Raw genomic sequence first — 20,025 nt, forward strand, 5'->3', positions numbered from 1 at the left:
CCGCGCGGGCGGCGGGCGGCGGGCGGGTTCCCGGGGAGGGGCGCGCGGAGGGGACGCGAGGAGCGGATGCAGGGCGGGGGAGGCCCGCGGTCGAACGCTACCTGGGGGCGAGCGGGTGAGGTTTTGGCCCTCCGGGCTGACAGCCTGCAGGTAGAAATAGCGGACCGGCAGAACGACGCCCGCCTGCAGCCCGGGGCCCCACACCAGGCTCCGCGGCGCGCTGAGCGGCGCTTCCGGGGCCCCCGAGGCCACTAGCAGAGCGAGCTGCAGCGCCAGCAGCCGGGCCCGCGGCAGACGGCGCATGGTCTCTGGGCCACGGCGCCCAGCTAGGCGGCGGCGGTGGGGTGGTGCCGGGCGCGCGGCTTGCCGGAGCGGGGCCCACCCCGGGGCGGGCTTCGCTCCACCGCCTGCGGCTCCGCCCCCGGTTCCCACCCGGCCGGAAGGCGAGGGTTAGCCCCTCGCAGAGGGACCCGGCGCGGCTGCGCGGCCGCAATGGACTCCGCTCTCCAGCTCCAGGCCCAGCAACCGGCGGCGCGGGTCTGAGGACCAGGGCGGAGGGGGCGCTGCTGAGACCAGCGTGCTTGAGGCTGTGCCCCGCCGCCGCTTCTGCTGCTGGAGTTTGGCAACTCTTCAGAGGAAACTGTTCTTTTTAAAGGACGCACAGGGTGATTGCTGTAGAGAAAAGGCCCAGTGGCGAAGAGCTTACGCGAACGCCTTCAAACAACGAATTTCACTGGGTTTAAAAGACGCAGAGCAAAATGTCATTCCCCTGATTCCCGTCCAAGGCTAACTCTCCCAGCCCTTCCGTTCACTAAACAGCACCCATCAAACTGTATTACCTGTCTTGTTTTCTGCTCAGCAGTCTCCCTCACTGGACTGTAACTCCCTCCAGTCTCCCAAATCCCCTAAACCCTATACTTCCCTTCTTTCAACAAGTGTTTGTTCAACCTTCACTGAGTTGGGGCCAAGCCTCAAGCGAGGAACCAAGAGTTGCGCTCAGTAGTAGGAATCAGATTTGAGGCTGGTGGGTGAGCATCACCTCAGAGTCAGAAACTGCTGTCCCCTGTAACCCATGGGGGTTGGTTGGTCTTGAATGCTCCTCGCTCCTCAAATGCTGGAAGTTGCATATGGGGAAAGACTGGCAAGGACTCTGGTAGCGGGGAAGTCAATGTCTTTCTCTTCCCACCATTTTGATCTAGGCAACAGTAAGTTTCAGTGTCCCGGAAGAGAGATCTTAGTTTCCTGCACAGGAAATGAACCAGGGTAACCTAGATGAAAAACAGAAATCCTAGCTACTAGACCCACTCCAGTACTCTTGCCTGGAAAATCCCATGGACGGAGGAGCCTGGTGGGCTGCAGTCCATGGGGTCGCTAAGTCGGGCACGACTGAGCGACTTCACTTTCACTTTTCACTTTCATGCATTGGAGAAGGACATGGCAACCCATTCCAGTGTTCTTGCCTGGAGAATCCCAGGGACAGAGGAGCCTGGTGGGCTGCCGTCTATGGGGTCGCACAGAGTCGGACACGACTGAAGTGACTTAGCAGCAGCAGCTACTAGACCACCAGGTAGAAATAGACTTAAGTGCTCGTGCTCATAGAGGTAGAAAGGACAGAGGACCCATCCCCCCACCTCCCAGCACCTACTGGACTTCCTGTTAGGTGAGAATGATAAACCTCCTACTTAATTTAGTGAAGTCACTCAGTCGTGAGGGATTCTTTGCGACACCATGAACTGTAACCTGCCAGGCTCCACCGTCCATGGGATTTTCCAGGCAAGAATACTGGAGTGGGTTGCCATTTCCTTCTCCAGGGGAATCTTCCCAACCCAGGGATCGAACCCTGTTGTCCCGCACTGCAGGCAGACTCTTTACTATCTGAGACACCAGGGAAGCCCAAGAGCTAGAAGCTAAAAGCAAAGTGGCTCTTACCCTAATCTGAAAGTTTCAAGGAGGTAAAAACTAAAAAAGGTACAAAGTTTATTATTAAAGACACAGCACTACAAGTGGGAGAGCACACAGAGAAGCAGTTTATTTAAGTCAGAAACTAGGCAGAAATATACACCCGAAGATAAAAGGTATGGGCATCGTCTCTAATGAGTAAACAGGTAAAGTAAATCACACATATAGGACAGTCCTTCTGGGTCTTTGTTGTTTAGTCTCTAAGTCTGAATTTCTGCAACCCCATGGGCTGCAGCGCATCAGGCTTCCCTGTCTTCACTGTCTCCTGGAGTTTGCTCAAACTCATGTCCATTGAGTCAATGATGCCATCCAACCATCTCATCCTCTGTCACCCTGTTCTCCTCCTGAGCTCAATCTTGCCCATCATCAGGGTCTTTTTCAATGAGTTGGTTCTTTGCATCAGGAGGCCGAAGTATTGTAGCTTCAGCTTCAGCATCAGTCCTTCCGATGAATATTCAGGGTTGATTTCCTTTAGGATTGACTGGTTTGATTTCTATGCAGTCCAAAGAACTCTCAAGTTTCTTCTCCAGCACCACAGTTTGAAAGCATCAATTCTTTGGCGCTCAGCCTTCTTTATGGTCCAGTTCTCACATCTGTACATGACTACTGGAAAAATTATAGCTTTGACTATGGACCTCTTTTGAAGCGCTATCTCTGCTTTTTAACACGCTGTCTGGGTTGGTCATAGCTTTTCTTCCAAGGAGCAAGAATCTTTTAATTTCATGGCTGCAGTCAAAATCCCCAGTGATTTTGTAGTCCAAGAAAATAAAGTCTGTCACTGTTTCTATTTTTTCTCCATCTATTTGCCATGAAGTGACAGGGAGACCTGATATGCTACAGTCCATGGTGTCACAAAGAGTCGGACACCAATGAGCGACTGAACTGAACTGATGGGACTGGATGCCATGATCTTAGTCTTTTGAATGTTGAGTGTTAAGCAAGCTTTTCACTCTCCTCTTTCACCTTCATCAAGAAGCCCTTTAGTTCCTCTTCACTTTCTGCATTACAGTGGTATTTTCTGCATATCTGAGGTTGTTGATATTTCTCCTGGCAAACTTGATTCCAGCTTGTGATTCTTCTAACCTGACATTTTGCATGATGTACTCTACATACAAGTTAAACAAACAGGGTGACAATATACAGCCTTGACGTACTCCTTTCCAGATTTGGAACCAGTCCATTGTTCCATGTCCGGTTCTAACTGTTGCTTCTTGACCTGCATGCACACAGGTTTCTCAGGGTCTTGGTTTACTTTTGGCCAATTATCTTGTTTCTTCACTCCTAACTGGTCCTAGAATCCTCCCCAACATGTGTGTTCAACTTTTTACTGAGATGGATCCTACCTCAGAGCCTGTGGGTATGGGTGGGTATGGGGTGGTTCTGCCTCCCTTTTTGACCCCCAAGGAGCCTTCCAGCACATGTGCCGACAGGGAAGTTTTCCTTGACTTCAGGAGTAGGCACCTTATCTATTTATTCTAGGAGCACTCTGCTTTTGCCGTCAGCTTTGTCCTTGGAGTGTCTAGGTGAGAACAAAGCTTTAATTTTACTTCACTTTACAAATCCCAGCTGATTGGCCTAGGGTCCCATCTATCTCCTACCTCAGTTTTATCTATATTGGTTAATTATTTGTTCTTCTTTTATCTGCTTATGGTTTTAATCTATTCAAAGGAAAGAAAGGTCTTCACAGGCTGTGTGAGCCTGGAGAAACTCATGTCCTGGTATGGACACAGGATTTCTGCACTCTGCTGGCAGTTTCTTAAACCAGAGTTGCCAGAATCAGGCCCTGAGAAGCCACCTGTTCATCTCCTGGCTTTAATTGGACTGCTCAGCATTCTTGATATGACCAAGGTTTACCAGGGCAAAATCCTTACCATATTTTCCCCAGTTCTCTTGACCTGCTTTAGAAATGCTGAGCAGAGTTTGTAGACAGTGTTCTTTAAATTTTGGAAAGATTTTTAGGAACTGGTGGTAAATCACTGATAAACTGTAGAGCTAAAGTATAGCATTACTTGGCATTACTTTCACTGCTAAATTGTATTTTGTGGGAGTGTCTGCATACTTTAAATGGAAAGCTTCACTCTGCTCTAGCTATCACTTAAAAAGTTGTTTGGAACACATTTTGTTTGCATTCTTTCAAAATATTAAAGTTTTTTTTTTTTTTTTCAGAGAAATAATCTGAGAGTCAGCTGGTACTGGATGATAGTAAAATGTGGCTTAATAAATTATATAACACATGATAACACCTGGTATTTTTCAGAACAGATCAGAGAAGTCATATAATTGTATCTGAACACTTGTTTAGCTGTATTGAATCCCTACCAACCTGTTTTCTTTCTCATCCTAACTCATATCTTAAAAAGTATATTTCTTCACATTATCCAATGCCTTGACTAGATTCTTTATAATAAATCAAATTTCATTCACTCAACAAACACTTATTCAATACCTACTATGTTATAGACATTATACTTTGACTTCAGAGCTCCTGTGGTTCACTGGCCAAAGAGGCAATGGACAAAGACAAAGAGGCAATGTAAATAGTGTTATAGGTGCTAAAATATGGGTGTCAAGGACTGTATAGTGACTAGGATGTTCCTATGTGAGCTTCCCTAGTGGCTCAGTGGTAAAAAAAAAAAAAATATCTGCCTATCAATGCAAGAGACACAGGTTTGATCCCTGGTTGGGAAGATCTCCTGGAGAAGGAAATGGCAACTGACTCCAGTATTCTTGCCTGGAGAATCCCATGGACAGAGGAGCCTGGTGGGCTACAGGCCATGGGGTTGCAAGAGCTGGACACAACTTAGCGACTAAACAACAACAGCATACTTCATATAGAGATGCTAACCCCAGTCCCTCAGAATATTACTGTATTTGGAGATGGGTGGGCCCTAAACCAATCTAACTCTGTTCTAAGAAGAGGAAATGTGGGCACACAGAGACACCAGGAATGCTTGGGTACAGAAGAAAGACTATGTGAGGATGTCATGAGAAGGTAGCCATCTGCAGTCCAAGGAGAGAGGGGTCAGGAGAAATCAAATTTGTCAACATATTGATTGGACGTTAGCCTCCAAAACTGTGAGAAAATAAATTCTGATATCAAAGCAATCAGTTTGTGGAATTTTGCTGTGACAGCCCTAGCAAACAAATACCTCTCCCCCTACCTTCCCATACCCTGCCTCCACCCCCTCAGCCACCCACAAAGGTCTGGAGGGACGATGCAAAATGCTTATCATAGATGTCTAAAGTGAGTTGCATTACAAGAGGTACACTCTAAGTTTAAGGGCTTACCATTTTTAGGGTAGGGGTAATTATATCTGCCCTTTGTCAGTGGGGAGATGTTATCTCATCCCTCTTGTGTTTGATGGCTGCATACACACCCTGAAAAATGGCATGAGTAAACAATTGTCGAGAACTTACATTCTTGGCATACCCAGCAACAAATGTCCAGGTATGTCCAGGCCCCTTGGCAGATTGCCTCTACCAACATAAGTACACTGTATGAGGTCCAGTTAACCCAACCTTGAGAGATGCTTTCTGAAAGAGATGACATCCATGCTGATCATGAAGATGGTCATCTATGCTGATCTATTTTTATCGTGAAGGTCAGATAAGAATCAGCTGCAAGAAGAAGGGGAGAAGGGCATTCCAGGTAGGAAAAGGATTATAGTGTTTACAACTAAAAACCCTAGCTGATCTAATGTATTTTAAATTTTAATAAAGGACAGTATAAATATTTTGAATAACACATGTATACCTGTGGTGGATTCATTTTGATATTTGGCAAAACTAATACAGTTATGTAAAGTTTAAAAATAAAATAAAATTAAAAAAAAAATAAATATTTTGAATAAAATACTGCTCATATTCAAGCTGACAACACTCTCTTGTCCTTGGTAGAAAGATGACTTTGGGTTCCTTTTCTAGAAAAGGTAAAGATTAGTACAAATCTACTCATTTGTTTAGCAGGAATTAACATTTCAACATTAACATATTAATGCACGTCTAACATTTCAACTGGAAAGATCTGCTTATAGTACTATTGGGAAGCAGATGACCCAAACCCAACGCCACTGGGCTTCCTCTTCCTTTATAAATAGGACAACTCTCAGAGAAAAATGCCAGACCACCCTCATTCCTTCTCTCTTATGCAGCTTATGCAGCCAGGGACACTGACTTCCATTGTTGGTTGATTGCTTTTTGATACAAATGGAAGGAGAAGACAGGAGTCATTTTCTAAAACCACTCAAATGGGTGATCTTATTCAATATCCACCAGAAAAATTTGTTTGAATAATTTTGTCCATCCCATTCCCCTTTTTGTATTTTTCTGGAAACTTTCACACTTAAAAACAATTATTTGAGAATGAGAATAAAAGTCAAGTCAAACAATGCATCCATTTAAATCATTTATTTCAACACCAGCATTGTTTTAAATTTGCACCTTGTCTTGTAACATATTTCATACCTGGAGAAGAAGTTTGATAGCAAGTACATAAAAGGATTATTTGACAATATTTTAAACAATAGTGCTTAAGGGTTATTATATGTTTCAGAAACACAGAAATGCCAGTCAAAAAGAGCCTCAAAGTAAAATATTTACATATTTACACATACATTTAAATTGGATATTCTGAAGCATTATTACTGACAATAAACTCTTAGCAATAAGGCCTCTTTAACCTTCTGGCATTCAATGGACTATATAACTTTTATATAGGTGTGGATTTTCAAATTTGATACCTATCTTCACCGTAAACTTAAGTGGACTTTCACCAACCCTAGGACAGGCACAGGCACCCATGTACTTCCTATACAAAGTAGTTTTTATCACCTTATCATCAGTCAAAACCTTATTAGTAGCTGTTGGAGTTTTATTAATAGCAATGTATTGACAATGTAAGGGTATAAATTGTTTAGAGGAAAGTTTCTGAATATTAATCTCATTGAGCCTTATTTTAAATGGAGTTTACACATAAAATTTATGGTTGTATAAGTCTATTATTTAAATGAACTAGTAATTTATCAGTAATTATTTGCATTGATTCCCTCATTAGTGACTCCATTTATGTGAATAATTACTTTAATGATGATTATGTATTAGAAAGCAAGTTATGAGTATAAAAAATGACTAGTATAAATTACTATAGCTATACCAAAAATGAATATTAAAAAGCAGCACTTTGTATGTTAAAATACATAGGTATTTGCTATACTTCTTTAACGAAGTGTTTTATAAAGGTATAAAACTTTATAGAAGGTGCTATTTTCATAAATTTTCTGTTTTGTTGATTCTTGAGCCACACCAACAAGCAAACATTACAAATGGTGCAAGTGAGCACTGGCCATCAATTACCTTTAAATTCAGGTGGTAGATTCTAGTACAGAGAATCAGGGCCTAAAAGTAGTTGTTTAGCCTGATCTTAACTTACCTAACTGCTGATAAAGGCTAAATTCAGTGAAAAATAAGCTAACTTCATTTCATCTTTTGTAACATACATGTAGGCTCAGAGTGTTTACCAAAATAGAACTTGCAACCTGATCATTTAAAAAGCAAGAATCTTAATATTAAAATATTAACTTTGAATATTTTAAAATTAAATAGAAAACATAGGTTATGGTTTATGAAGTTTTAATTAAATAATAAGATAAATAGAATAAGGAAGGTAGAATTTACAAACATACATGAACAAAGAATAAAATGTTACCTATGCGTTACCATACAAATTTAAATGGAAATATTTAGAACAGTTCATTCAAAATTCTACTATCAGTCTTTTTGAGAATTGGTCAGAACTTGAAGTTTAAGACAATTTATAGGTTTAAGAAATAGCTTTCATGTAGTTACCTCATTTTCATCAGTTTTGAGTGTCATGGGACCAATATAAACTAGCTCTGGCATTTAGCTTCTAGACAAGGTAGTATTGGAGAGGATAATAACAATGTGGTCCTTTCTTGCATTTCTATCAGTTCCAGATCTCTGTACATTTCCCCAACTCCTATCATTATCTTTAAATGGATGAAACAGACTAGGTGAGAAAAATGGAAACAAAATCAGGCCAGGAAGCAAATATAGACCAAACAAGATAAAATCCATTCATGTTGACCCTCGAAATACTAAGAACTAGGATGGTGTGCTTTCTGTAGTTCTATCAGGTTAGCTTTGCTGCTGCCTGTTTATTGGTCTTTCCTGATTCGGAGAAGAGAAATCTCCAGAAGTTCTGCATGGCAAATTAAAGAGTTAGCAAAGCCAAGTCATCAGTGGGTATGACAAGCTATTTAGCCTTGATACAATTATTGAAGGAATCATAGTGACAAGCCTTTAGAAGCTCTGCCTTCTAACTTCTAAGGGTTTGGTAAATCTGGCAAAGAAGGCTGTGAATCTCAAGGTGTCAGATCTAACATGATAGTACTTTAGGGACTTGACCATGGCTATCGCTTGTGACTAAAATGTCTCACATGGAAAAAAGTGTTCTATCCAGCAAATAAAGAAATTTTTTTACATGGATGGCTCTGGAGAAATGGGGAAAAACAGAAAGCAACAATAAGAAAAACAAAAGCAGTTGCTGAAAGAGCTGCATTAAGGATGTCAATCTCATGAAGGGATGTCTGCTTATCTCCACCCTGCAGATGTGTTCCCTTCCTAAGTAGAAATTCTGTGGCTAAGCCACCCTCTGTACCATCCTAGAAACTATTTCAAATGAATTCCTTTGCCAATGGTCTGCATAGTCAAAGCTATGGTTTTTCCAGTAGTCATATATGGATGTGAGAGTTGGACCATAAAGAAGGCTGGGTGCCAAAGAACTGATGCTTTCAAATTGTGGTGCTGGAAAAGACTCTTCAGAGTTCCTTGGACTGTAAAAAGATCAAACCAGTCAATGCTAAAGGAAATCAACCCTGAATATTCATTGGAAGGACTGATGCTGAAGCTGAAGCTCCAATACTTTGGTCACCTTATATGAAGAACTGACTCATTGGAAAAGATCCTGATGCTAGGAAAGATTGAGGGCAAGAGGAGAAGCGGGTGACAGAGGATGAGATGGTTGGATAGAATCACTGATTCAATGGACATGAGTTTGGGCAAACTCCAGGAGATAGTGAAGGACAGGGAAGCCTGGCGTGCTGCAGTCCATGTGGTTGCAAAGAGTTGGACATGACTGAACAACAATAACAATGTTCTTTGGCTTACTAGAGATTCACCTCTTCACAATAAGCACTTCAAATATGTGCCTCCCTTCTCCACTATGGATAAAACAGGATGTCCTTATGGAAATCCCCTGATCTTTGTTCAAGAAAAAACAAAAAAAAACCCAAACTCTAAATCTTCTAAAGGTTGATGAGTCAAACAGGATAATAATACTTACTCCATTGTTAACATCCCTACATTTTATTTAACAATCATGAATATGGAGTATGGACTGGAAGATGCAATACAGAGATTTGCTGTTGTGCTGGGATAGGAAAGGTGAAAGAAAGTTAGGGGGAATATAGAGCAGACAGCCAAAACTGGACCACGAATTAAGAGATTAATTTGGGGCTGAGTGGCAGAAGACCAAGCATATATACAGAGGAAGAAAACACTAAACAAGAATTCATTGCTCTAGGATTCAGGAAGTCTATACATAGAGTGGGGGGTGAGGTGGGAGGGGAGAGAATTTGGATTGTTTCACAGCAGCTAGTCCCCAGACTGGAGAAGGCAATGGCACCCCACTCCAGTACTCTTGCCTGGAAAATCCCATGGACGGAGGAGCCTGGTAGGCTGCAGTCCATGGGGTCGCGAAGAGTCGGACACAACTGAGCGACTTCACTTTGACTTTTCACTTTCACGCATTGGAGAAGGAAATGGCAACCCACTCCAGTGTTCTTGCCTGGAGAATCCCAGGGACGGCGGAGCCTGGTGGGCTGCCGTCTATGGGGTCGCACAGAGTCGGACACGACTGAAGTGACTTAGCAGCAGCAGCAGCAGTGCCCAGACTAGATTTTTTTAGTATCTGTCCTTTCCATAGACAAACATATTTACACTTTATTTACATTATAAACTTTTGGTGAAAAGGCTATACATTTCATTGAAAAAGGCTCACAGTTCTGATTCTTTGTCATTTTCATCCAAGTAGTATTCGTCATCCGTGGTCGTGTCTGTGTCACAGTCTGAGTCTACTGGATCCTCTTCATAGATATTAAGTGGTGCACTTAGAGATAAGCCATCCTCGGGCCTCTGGTTACTAGGAGAATTCGAAGTCGATGACTCTGTCGGGTTAGCAGGGTTAATTACATCATCTTTCAGGAAGCCAGGGTTCTTAAGAAAACTTGGTTTCCATAATCTCCCTTGTGTAAGTGACCTCTTTACATTCTCCAAGAAAGCCAGCTGTTGTTCTTTCCCAAAAATCCCATAGTCAATAGGCCTGGATATAGATGTTGCAGACCTAGGACCCATTTTTGTCCTGCTGTTGTTCAAAGCCCAACTTTCATTTTCACCACAGGAGGGAAGTTCAGAAAAAGATTTAAATCTTCGACTGTACCCGCTTTTATTACAGAATTCATTCCCAAGGGTCAGTCGACTCAGGACATCATCGATAGAAGTGCTTTCAGAGAAATGGCGCTCTCTGACTTTTGGAGGATGACTTATTCGTAGTATATCACCATGTACATTGACACTTTTTAAGCTCTCTGAACGATAGGGGTGTAGCTGACGTTCACACTCCAGAGATGAAGCACTGCTTTGTCCTTGCTGACAACTGGTCAATGGGATGCAAACCGTAGATTTCTCTACAGGCTCCAATTGAAAAGGGGGTTTCAACCTCCTCTGATGGTCAGGGACGTCTGCTTCCCTGAGGCTGATCAATGTGGGTTGGGCCAGGGCTCCTGATTCTCTTTCCAAAATCTGAGCTACTGTTACATCCTCAGAATTCTCGCACTTTGGTTGTGATTCTGAGATATTTTTAAACTCGTTTTGATGCAGTTGTGAAATGTTGTTGGACTTCTGATTACTTAAGAGTGTAGAAGCTTCTCTATTGGATACTGCAGTAAGCTGGAGAGGGTTCTTGGATTTCTCCACATTTACTCCATCATTACTTAACCTGCTTTCATCTGTGGTTTCTGTGGACTTTAAAGCAGGCTCAAGGGACGGTGGGTTGCACTCTGGTGTGCCAAGCGACAAACTGCTAAAGCCAGAACTGTTCCCACTTTGGGGAAAGATAGTAGCTACATGTCTTCTAGAGTATAAATCTTTAGCTGGAAATTTTCTGCTGGCTTTGGACATAGCTGCCAATCTGTGTTTAACTGAAGATCTGTTTTTCCCTTTTTCTAGGTCAGCCAAGCCTTTTTTACTTTTATTACTTCCTTCAGGAAGTGAACATTGATTCCATGCCAACTTCTGCATTTCATCTTTAGCCTTGCTCTCTGTCATATTTACCTCCTGTCTTCTTTCAGGTAGTTCCCTGGGTTCAGACTGTGAACTGTCTAAATCTTGTTCACTTGAACAAGTCTCCTCATCAAGCTGTAGTTTACTCAAGGCTGGAGTAAGAGCAAAGACTTGGCTTTCTGAGTCAGAGAGTGGTTTCTCAGAGTTTTTTGGGAAATCTGTTCTAATTTCCCCTCTGACTTCCCTAGGCTGCAATCCATTGGAGCTCTCCTCTGTAACTACGCCTGCGATATGTTTTTGAAGACTTCCAGTAGTTGTAATGGCTGTATCACTACCTGTATGCTCCCCAGAACTTCTTATGATGTGGGAGTTTTCAACATTCTCTTCTGAATGGGCTGGGAGGTTAGAAAAACCACTGTCATCTGATTTAATGAATTGCGGACAATTTTCAGATTTCTCTCTTGTAACTTTTTTTTCCTGAAGCATTGGTGAAGTAAACACAGTTTCACTTTGCAATTTTTTCTCTTTCTTTTTCCTGCTTTGTGAATTAGATGGAGGTGTTGTAGCTAAGTTGTATGGGGAGATTTCTCCAGTTTTAGATTCTCGTTTATGAAGAGAAACATCTGCTTCAATAGAAGCCATTTCCTGTAATGTAGATTCTGAGGACTCAACACTTGGTAATTGTAAAACAGTCATATTTTCAGTGATGTGAGAAGGATGGCTGGTCTCCTGAGCAGAGGTATCTTTAGACAAAGGTGTTCCTGACTGGTCTTGCACAGGACAATTTAGTTGGTCTTTTTCTAAAGCATTAGGAGATGTTTTAGTCCCCACTTTAATTGATTCTGTAAGTGAATCGATGTTTTGCGTATACTTTTGAAGAAGGTCACAGAATTTTTTGCTGTGCTTCCTTGGTAGGGTATAATATATTGAAACCACCTCAAGACATTTCACATTATCTTCATCACCAGAAACAGAAAACATACTCGTAGTCTTAAATTTATGTAAAGTTTTCCCACTTTCTTGTCCTGACATATCTGAAGAAAAAGGTAAAGGGTGTTCATTTGGATGGGAAAATACGCCTGTCTTGGAGGCAGAAATTTTATCATTCTTTTCAGTATATTCTTGTAAGTATTCCTCCTGGTGGTGTTTCTTGCTTAAAGAACACTCACAAACAGAAGAGTCACTTCCCAGAGGGTTAATGAGTCTCTCCCAAGGCCTCAGTGTTATAGGAGAAACATCTGTATTGGAAACCAAGCATTTATCTCTTTCATCTCTTCCAGTTGAGGCATAAAGCACTTCTGAAGGACATGACACAGCCCTCTTGATGAGGACTGGAAGTGGCCCTTTTCTAACAGAAGTAGATCCAACGTTCGTCATATTTGTCATCCCTTCTGTGGCTTCAAGTGCTACTGAGACTGAGTCTGAAACTACTTTGGAACATTCGCTCTCTGATTCACAAGAACTGGGACTGAATTTTTTTGATGTGTTCTTTCCTACTGGATCTTCCACATCATTTTTGATTTGTAATGCAACTGGCTCGTTCCTGAACAAAGAAGGCGTTATCATACTTTCAGGCTCCTTGTTATCGATGAGAAAAACGGCCGATTTTCTTGGTAAAGTACAATAAATTGTATGAAGCTCAGGAGACTTGGAATTGCTTTGAGTTCCCTCAGCGAGACTGCTGTTGTCACTTGTAGGCACTGATCTACTTTCTGTTTTGCTTAATTTTTCGATGTAGGATATGCGTTCTCTTATTTTTCCTTTTCCCTTTCCACCCTTGAAAAGAGGGTGTGACTGGCATTTGACAACATTAACCTCTTCATTATGTACCGGTGTGCGATTATCATTACTCTTTTGGTTTTCTAAGTGGCTTAGGGAAAATTGACTATTTTGGTTCTTGTAATCAATGTCTTCTCTTTCTCCCAGAGATGGGTCTTTGTTTGAAGGACATTTCCAGAACACTGTGGTAGAAGGAATTACCGGAGCATCAAGGCAAGAATCATTTGATGGTGAGGAATCTGGTAGTGCCCCTGAAGACAGATCTAAAGAATTACGAGGCAGGTTGTGATCAGCATCTGACTTGCTACAGCTGGTAGAACAAGTCGTGATACTTTGTTCTCCCTTGGTATCTAAATAAGCAGTCTTTTCTGGAGACTGTGAGTATTGATTATCAGTATGTTCAGAACTCCCGTGGTTCTTTTTAATAATGCTTGAACTATCCTCATTACTTACTGTTAATTCCTGGTGACAAACTTGACTTGGGCTGAGAAAAAGTGATGTTGTTCTGCTTTCCTGAATGAAAGGAAGGGAAGTTACTGAGTCAAGTTTTCTGTTCCCAGTATAACTCTTACCTTTTTTTAGTTCATTGGCTTTATGAATTTTGGAGGTATCTCTCCTGGAAATGACTCCAGGCAACCTTTTTGAACTTATTGTGGTAGATGCATTAAAAACAAATCTGTTGTTCTTGTCTGAGTCCTGGGAAAGGGAATTTTGAACATCAGGTAAAGGGTTAGAAATTATGGTCTGTGAAACAAGTTGAGGTGTTTCACCTGTCATGTTTGTCTGGTCTATCTTGTTTATTTTTTTGTCTTTTTCCAAAACAGATGCCTTCAAGTCTTTCTCATTATTTACTTCTGTGACCAAGATATTGGCTTGGCTTTCAGTCAGAGGTGGAGAATCAACTGAGACATTGTTGGTCACAGTGACTTCTGTATAGTTTCTGTTTGGAAGAGAGGCCGGCTTAATTTTCTGCAAAGTGACTGTGGGAATCCGAAAGTTAGGACTCTGAGGATTCCCTCTGTCATCAGGAATGTGCGGGAAGGTACTTTTGAATGGGGATGCTAGAGTTTGAGCAACTCCAAATGAGTAAGGTTCTTTGTTTACATGTACTTCCATGGGAGAACATTCTAACCCACCAGATTTCATGTGATAGCTTGCACCAGTCATGGAACAAACATTTTCTGGGCTGAAATTAGTAGACTGGTTCCCATTACCTTGTGACACCTCCATGCTCTCCAGTGCGGATGTCTGAGAATCAAACTGCCAGGGATGTGGTATCTGTTGGTTTCCGGAAATATTTGTTCTATAACTGGAGGAAAATGACCCCCAGTGTTGAGAAGGAACACTATGGCCATGACCAGCTAGTGCACTGTTTACTTCAGTGGAGATCATTTCAAAGTCTCTGTCAGAAGAAGTAAATGGTTTCCTGCTTTGATGAAAGTCAGAGTGTTCTTCCTGTTGGCCCCAGAAAGGATTTTGTTCAAATCTCTGTCCCCTGCTCCGTCCAAAGGTATTGCTAAAGAAAGACCTCGTAAATGGGTTATCTTCATGGTAGAATGGCATATTTTCTGAGTTCTCAAGTGGGTCAGGACTCATTGCATTATCTACAGGAGCATTTAAACCAAAACTTTGGTAAACACTCTGTGAATGGTAAAACTCATATCTCCTATTTGCCTGGAAGCACCTGGGATACATATACTGGTCAGCAGGGTCAATTTCCATTGGTGATGGTGCCTCTAGGAACTCTTCCTGGTTCTGCCTATCTCTAGAAGAATCTGATCTATTCCATATGATAGATGATAAAGGAGTTCTCTTTGGGCTCTGTTGGTGGCTTGGTGATATAAACCCAGTCTTATTCTGAGTTGTGGCTGGAAAATATAAGCTTCTTGCTTTGAAATACCCTGTAGCTGATGAGGCTAATCGTTGCCTGCTGTCAAAACACAGAGAAGTACTACCAAAAGTATTCTTTTGCACATAATCTTCTTTTAAGACTCTGGGTTCCCTTGTCCTATACATATTGTAGATTGTCCTTGTTCTAGGAGAAAAGGTTTTAAAACCTTCCCTAGGGGTTCCTGGTCTTAAGACATCATAGATAGACATATTAGAAGTTTCATTATAGCAATTTTTATGCCTTCCTGTGATATTATTGTATTTGCTCCCACTGGAGTAAAAACGACTGAACTGTGTTCTTGATCCAATGTTGAGAGGTGCTCTGGTATTCACTGAGCTTGGAGATTGTTCCTGAGCCAGTTTGCTATCCAAATCATCTAAAACTAAAAGGAGAATATATGTCATTTTTTTTGGTAAAAGATTTTATAGTCTAATAATATTTTGAATTGTTGAAGGTCCTTCTTGAAGAAGCATAATGACTTATAATTTTTAGATCATATCATCATAAACATTATGACATTAACTGGTTATGTCTTTAAGATAGTTTAACTCTTACATGGCTGCAATGGAAGTTTCTTTTTCATACTTTTTCAAAGTTAACCTTCCATAATGCCTTCAAAACATAAAGCTACATAGTTTTTCACTTAACAAGGATTGTAATCATGATTTCTTTTACTGCATCTTTTGTGTCACTAGGTAGCTATGTTTCCAACTGTGTTTACCTCAGGGGATTGTAAAAGAAATGGAAGTCTATAAATAATATGTGAGTTGTATTTAGCTGTACATTACTGCCAAAAGTTTGGCACCCAATTTATAAACATACTTATTTGGATGAATTTGAGCAATATGTAAAAATTAAAGTTCTATGAAATACCATCAAATGATATACTAATGGTAGCTTGCTTCCTCTGAAAAAAATATGACCCAGTAGACATTCATATGTGTCTATCAGGTATAGTTCTAAATAGATTAACTCATTAAATCCTCACATAATCTTGTAAGTTTAGTAGTTACTATTCTCATTTTATAGATGGGGAAACTGAGGAATGAAGAAATTAAGTAAGTTGCCCAGCTTATACAGCTAGGAAGTGGATCCAGGCAGCCTGTCTCCTGAGTCCATACACGCAACCACTGTGCCACAAAAGTTCACTTTTCATTTTTTCTTTTAATGAACTAAAGATGATTTCACTATGAGCTCATTATGTTACAAGGATGTGAAGTTGCTGTTGTCAAACAATGTTTACTTTTCTCTCAGTAGCAAGGTCAGAGAGTGGTATGCAAGTCAGGCCCCAGTGACCTCCCTATAATTCCGAGGACCTAGGCCAACCCAAGACCCAGGGCTCATGTTCACTAGGACCACTGTCTCTGTGATCTCAGATAAGTCACAGGGTATTTTCACTTGGTTGGTTCTTCCTTGAATTGTTTATTGAATCATATTTGACATCTTTTCCTCAATAAAAACCTGTTAGAATTTAAACAGAATCAAAATCTTTTAAAGTTTTAAGATGCCCTAAGACCAATGGCACCCCACTCCAGTACTCTTGCCTGGAAAATCCCATGGACAGAGGAGCCTGGTAGGCGGCAGTTCATGGGGTCGCACAGAGTCGGACATGACTGAGCGACTTCACTTTCACTTTTCACTTTCATGCATTGGAGAAGGAAATGGCAACCCACTCCAGTGTTCTTGCCTGGAGAATCCCAGGGATGGAGGAGCCTGTTGGGCTGCCCTCTGTGGGGTCGCACAGAGTTGGAGACGACTGAAGTGACTTAGCAGTAGTAGCAGCAAGACCTATCTTATAATATATATTTCATCATATTCATGTTACAATAAATGAGTAGATGTGTATTTTGAAGAAATGTTCATTAAAAAATAAAATCTGACGTGAGAGATAAGCTATGGAAATTATTTAAATTGTTGAAGTTTTTCGTTTACAGAATCTTTCCTTCTGATTTACATAAAATGTTTCACTCTTTGTTGTCATTAAAAATTTTAATTTTAACTCTTAATGACAGAGAAAATGAGGTGTATCAGTATCTGAGTGAATGTAAATGAGATGTACTTATAATATGCCACTTATTTTAGGACAGGTATTGAATAAGTTTTTGATATCCACTCTGGATTTTCTCTACCCTATTTTATTTGTTAATTGGTACTATTAAGTTTGCATAGCCAGCAAAAGAACTAGTCCTGAGCATTAAATATCTGTAACTAAGGAGTTCTTTAGGGAATCATTCTGTTCATGCTTTAATGAAAAAAAATTAGTTTTCCCCTGTCCCTAAATAACTTACTCACTATATCCACAGATAAAATAAGCAATGCCAAAATATAAGGCAGGGCAAAAGAAAAAAAAATCTTCATAAATCTGTCTTTAAAAAAATTATAATGAAATCTCTTTGATTTCTGTTTTCTCTTTCAACTTGTTCATAGTATTTTTTCTTCATTAAAGTCTTTTGCTGACTACAAAAATATGTTGTTATAATAGAAAATACAGGAAAGTATAACAAAAGAGGTAAAATCACCTAGAGTCCTTCTTCCTAGAGATAACCACTCTTAACACTTGAATCCCAATACTGCTATTTGAGTCACAACTCTGAAGGTGAAAAAGTCTGCTGTTCTTCTCCTTTTTATTCTCAGAGTGGTCATTTTATTTCTTCACTTCATGAAAAATAGCTCTCCTCTACTAGGCAAAACCTTTGTTTTGGAACAGAAAATTTCCTCTGGGTCTCTTTTCTCTGAAGCAAGTTCTCTGCCAGGAACCATTTTACTGAGAGGAGTGCCCAGACAGAACATCCAGCTGGAGGTCTCTCAGTGACCACACCACTTGTCCTAACTATAGGGCTGAGGTGATGTCATTGCCTTTGCAAACTGAATTTAGTTCCTCAAGGTGAAGCCGGTGAATGATTTCAGATTTCATGTTTCATATGGCCAGGTTTATTTTAATACAAAAAAACTATATCAAGGTGAGTGAAGCTTACATAATAAGATCCATGGGTATATAATACTTTTGGAATCTGTTTTAGTCTTTATTGTTATCTATTGTACAAGGTTAATAGTTTAACAACAATTAGATTTCATCACTGTGCATTTAGGCCCTAATCAGGAACAATAAAAGTCTATTAAGGATAGTAAACTTTATAAATATATGTCTAAAGATATACCCTTTTATCTTTTTACTTGAGTTTATATATTAACATTATTACCATTCCATAGATTTATCAGGCCTTGATCCAAGAATATTTACTTACATTATATTTAAATATAAGATTTTTAAAGTATTTCTTTTAATAGCATGTAACCCCATCCTCTTCAGGTGAGGATAACAAGAGGACTTCAAAAATAAAGTACAAGGGCTTGAGCATTTTAGTATAAACTGTAATCATTATTTGCTTTCCTTTAGTACTGGGAATTCTAAAGGAAATTCAATGCGGAGACTTACCTTGGAAGAACTCATCCTCTAGCAGTGAACCATCCCACGGAGGGACAGTACTTCCCTCCCTCATGCTTGCTGGCCTGGGGACAGTTGCACTGTCAGTGGGTTGGCTTTCCAGAGGTGAACTGTATATTTTTGCCTGCTAATTTTAAAATAGAAAATGTAATATTATTTTTGGATCTTCTTTAGCCAACATGTTCCCACAAAAACATCCCAAGCTTAAAAGTCCTAGTCTAAGGACAGCAAATCAATTTTCCTACCATTTATTTATCTAGTTGTAATGTTTTGTTGTTTTTGCAGTTTGCAAGTGATCACAAACTTCCCTATACTTACATTAATTCCATTTTGTATAAGTTTTCAGGCAAGATATCTAGGCTGTCTCTGCAAAACATGCCTACAAATTTACACAGCACTACAGGAATCCTACAGAGCTTATTGGGAAATGGAAAGAAATAGACTTCTCTTGAGTGGGGAATGTTGTTTGTCTGGCCCAGTGGCTGTAATTTTAGGTTTCTTAACATCGTACCTATTTTCTATCAAGAGGCAGTTAGCTGAAACTTAATTTTTTTTTTAATTAAAAATTTTTTTTAAATTCTAAAATTTTTAAAATTTTCCATCCACAGAAATCATGTAAAATAGTAGAACTTCCCAGACACACATAAGGAACTGATTAATAGTTCTGAAAAAAAGGTGCTGAAAAGCATGACCTTGTATATATATTTTAAATCTTTGCTAGTTTTATAGGACTTGGGAGAATGATGTAGAGATGGAGAGCTGTTTACCTTCTTTACTAGCAAATTTTATCTTGACTTCATTAAATCTATCACTGCTCTTTTAAGTTTTAATTTGTCTTTATAACCTTGGGGAATTATCCACTCCTACCCCTTCACTTCCTTCTGCCAAAATTCTATTTGCATTTCCTCTGTCAAACTGGCTCTGCCACTCCTGACTTCACTTTAACTCATTCTGCATGGTATCCTCCACAAGGCCATTTCCCATTCCAATTGCTTTATTTTCAGTTCATTTTCTTTTCTTTTTTTTTTTTTTTTTGGCCACTTTATTTTTTAAATTGAAGGATACTTGCTTTACAGAATTTTTTGGTGTTCTGTCGTATATCGATAAGAATCAGCCATTGGTACATCAATGTCCTCTCCCTTCCTTCCCTCCTTTCCCTCCCACCCTTCTAGATTGTCACATAGCCCCTGACTGAGTTCCCTGAGTCATACAGCAAACTCCCATTGGCTATCTATTTTACATATGGTATTGTAAGTTTCCATGTTATTTTCTCCATACATCTCACCCACTCCCTCCTCCCTTCCCCGTGTCCACAGGTCTGTCTGCTCTTTATGTCTGTTTCGCCATTGCTGCCCTGCAAATATATTCATCAGTACCATCTTTCTAGATTCCACATATATGCATCAGTACACGAAATATACATTTCTGACTTACTTCACTCTGTATAATGGGCTGTATTCATTCACCTCATTAGAACTGACTCAAATGTGTTCCTTTTTATGGCTGAGTAGTATCCCATTGTAGATATGAACCCCAGTTTCTTTATCCATTCATCTGTAGATGGACATCTAGGTTGCTTCCATGTTTAGCTATT

General features: G+C 40.3%; 2 protein-coding genes across 4 annotated transcripts in view; both read right to left on the reverse strand.

The window, feature by feature from the left end:
* The window catches only part of POGLUT3 (protein O-glucosyltransferase 3), a 35,324-nt gene extending 34,289 nt beyond the window's left edge, over positions 1 to 1,035 (reverse strand). For both annotated transcript variants that reach the window (XR_008702802.1, XM_055547813.1), the window contains exon 1: positions 102 to 1,035. Coding sequence is in view for 1 of the 2 variants with exons in the window: in XM_055547813.1 (XP_055403788.1) it covers positions 102 to 303 (202 nt within the window). In the remaining variant the exon portion in view is untranslated. The remainder of the gene's footprint in view (positions 1 to 101) is intronic.
* Positions 1,036 to 7,581: 6,546 nt separating this feature from the next.
* Positions 7,582 to 20,025, reverse strand: part of EXPH5 (exophilin 5) — a 102,004-nt gene continuing 89,560 nt past the window's right edge. For both annotated transcript variants that reach the window (XM_055547817.1, XM_055547818.1), the window contains 2 exons: positions 18,423 to 18,558; positions 7,582 to 15,368 (listed from right to left, as the gene is read on the reverse strand). In XM_055547817.1, the coding sequence (XP_055403792.1) occupies positions 10,033 to 15,368; positions 18,423 to 18,558 (5,472 nt within the window). In that variant the 3' untranslated portion in view covers positions 7,582 to 10,032. The remainder of the gene's footprint in view (positions 15,369 to 18,422; positions 18,559 to 20,025) is intronic.

The sequence above is a fragment of the Bubalus kerabau genome, chromosome 15 (assembly GCF_029407905.1).
Source record: "Bubalus kerabau isolate K-KA32 ecotype Philippines breed swamp buffalo chromosome 15, PCC_UOA_SB_1v2, whole genome shotgun sequence".
Lineage (NCBI taxonomy): Eukaryota > Metazoa > Chordata > Mammalia > Artiodactyla > Bovidae > Bubalus > Bubalus kerabau.